Raw genomic sequence first — 2,289 nt, 5'->3', positions numbered from 1 at the left:
CTGGGGCTGCCATGGCAGAGAAGCTGGGGGTTTCCTGTGGTGAAATCATGCCAGGAGCGGCTCAGCTGGGCAGCACAGCGCCATCCCGGCGTCCCTCCCGCTGTTTCATCCCTGTCACGTTGTCCTTGCAGAGTGTCCTTCCTGAAGAAGGCCGTGGACCAGAGGAACCGAGCCCTGGCCAGCCTGAACCAGGTGATGAACGTGAGCGCGGCGCTGCTCTCCAGCCACGAGGGCCACAAGCCCATCGCCTGCACCGTCACTGCCAACTGGAGCTGCCTCCTGCTCCAGGACACCGTCACCATCTCCTGCTTGCTGGAAAACTGCAGCGAGTACAGCCTGGAGGAGGGCTGGACCCTCTGTGTCCAGCTCCTGGCCAGCCCCTGTGCCTTAGAGGAGGAATCTGTGGATTCGGCCACCACCTTCACGTTCCCCATTGACCAGCTGCTCCCTGGGAACAAGCGGGAGCTGACGCTGCCCCTCGGCCCCACTGCGGACACCAAGCTGGACCTGCCTCTGACCATCTCCTGTGCCCTCTACTACAGTTTACGGGATATTTTGGGCAGCGGCTCCGACTCCTCCGAGGACCTGGATGACTTCCTGCCCGACGACTCGCCCCTGCTGTCCCCGGACAGAGAGGGGATCTGCCTGCCCCTCAGCCAATGCACCATTGACATGCTCCAGTGCCTCCGTTTCGGGAGCAGCCCCCCCGGGCCCGATGCCCCCCCTGCCCCCTCAGACCCTGTGGAGACCTTCCTCAAAGTGTCCCGGGAACAGACTGAACCCGAGGAGGGGAAAACCCCAGGAGAGGAGAACCTGCCCCCCTCGGCAGCGTCCATCCGGGTGTCCTCAGAGCTGCTGAAAAATGCTCTCAAAACCTCGGAAACAGGTGGGTCCCTGGAGAGGAGCATCCCAGGAGCACCGGGGAGTCTCCTGGGGCAGGGGCGCTGGCAGATTGGCACTGTCACAGCCCCTCCCTTGGGCTGTGTGACCCCACTGCCCCCACCACAACATTGGCACAACGTGACTGAGCTCAGCGTGTCCCAGCGGGGAGGGGTCCAGCCTGTGCCACCCCTCAGGGGCTGCCTCGGGCACGCGCTGTCAGCAGTGTCACATCTCTGCTTTGTCCTTTGGTCCCCAGATGTCCCACTTTGCTGTGCCACCCTGCGCTGGCTGCTGGCTGAGAACCCCGGGGCTGAGGCACTGAGCGGCACGGAGGTGGCATCGGCACGTGGCATGGCGCCCGATGGTGGCCACGTCCAGCTGCTCGTCCGAGAGGCAAGGAATGGGTTAGCCCTGAGCCAAGGAATGGGTCAGCCTGCAGGGAAGCTCCGTGTCCCACAAAGCCAGCTCCTTCCTGGAGCCAGGGAGACGAGTGGATGCATGGCTGTGCCGTTCTGACCCCCTCCTGTGGGGCTGGGGTTCAAGTGCTTGGCTGGACAGGCGGCATTCCCGGTCCATTCTGCCAGCCCTGGGCTTCCCAAAGGCTGTGGTCATTTCCCTCCCTCTCCAGATATTCCCGTTTCTCTGGCTCTAAAAAACGAGGGGAAAACGTACTTGGATTTAGGTTGTAAATCTACCCCATACAAAATTCCTCTCTAAAGGCACAGGGAAAACGGGGATTTCTGCCCAGCTCTCCACCTGAGGGGCCCCCAGGTACCTGATGCAGGTGGATTTGCACCTGAGAGCTCAGATGTCCGTGGGATGATGAGTGACAGTGTTAATTCTGCCGGATTCAATCCTGACAGGGCTCATCTGGTGGCACCGGGCTGGGAGCAACTGCTCCTGGGAGGGGCAGGAGGGTTTGGGGGTGTGTGGAGCCTTCTGGGGAGCCCGGTGCCCGTGGGGAGGGGTTCTGGCCCCCTGCTGCCCAGTGAGGGTGGCAGTGACACTGCTCTCGCTGTCCAGGTGACCGTGGATGACGTGAGCCCAGCGGGTCCCATCCAGGCTGTGGAGATCCTGATGGAGAGCCCGTCCCTGGCCCACATGAGCAAGACACACCACGCCATCATCCGGCGCATACAGGTACCCCCCGGGGGCAGGGGGAACCCCAAAGTGACCCCAAACCCCCCGGAATGGAGCCCGGGGTGCAGTGGGGGGCATTTCTGTGGCACCATGGTGTGACAGACCAGCACCACTGGAGCTGGGGGTCCCCAGATCTGGGGATCCCAGGTTTGGGGCTTGGGTTGCCCTGAGATTGGGGCTTCCCAGGGCTCGGGGGGTTCCCCGTGGCTGGGACTCCCCAGGGCTCAGACTCCCTCAGATTGGAGGTTCCCAGGGTTGGGCTCCCAG

At 63.2% G+C, this 2,289-nt stretch overlaps 1 protein-coding gene across 1 annotated transcript in view; it reads left to right on the top strand.

The window, feature by feature from the left end:
• FAAP100 (Fanconi anemia core complex associated protein 100) overlaps positions 1-2,270 on the top strand; it is a 5,832-nt gene extending 3,562 nt beyond the window's left edge. Inside the window, exons 6-8 of the mRNA XM_017730745.1 lie at positions 132-886; positions 1,139-1,275; positions 1,906-2,270. Coding sequence (XP_017586234.1) covers positions 132-886; positions 1,139-1,275; positions 1,906-2,121 — 1,108 coding nt within the window. The 3' untranslated portion in view covers positions 2,122-2,270. The remainder of the gene's footprint in view (positions 1-131; positions 887-1,138; positions 1,276-1,905) is intronic.
• Positions 2,271-2,289: the final 19 nt, after the last annotated feature.

Source organism: Corvus brachyrhynchos, unplaced genomic scaffold (genome assembly GCF_000691975.1).
Source record: "Corvus brachyrhynchos isolate BGI_N302 unplaced genomic scaffold, ASM69197v1 scaffold340, whole genome shotgun sequence".
In the NCBI taxonomy this organism is placed as follows: Eukaryota; Metazoa; Chordata; class Aves; order Passeriformes; family Corvidae; genus Corvus; species Corvus brachyrhynchos.
Note: the sequence above shows the minus strand (reverse complement) of the source record. Positions and strands in the feature narration are given on the sequence as shown.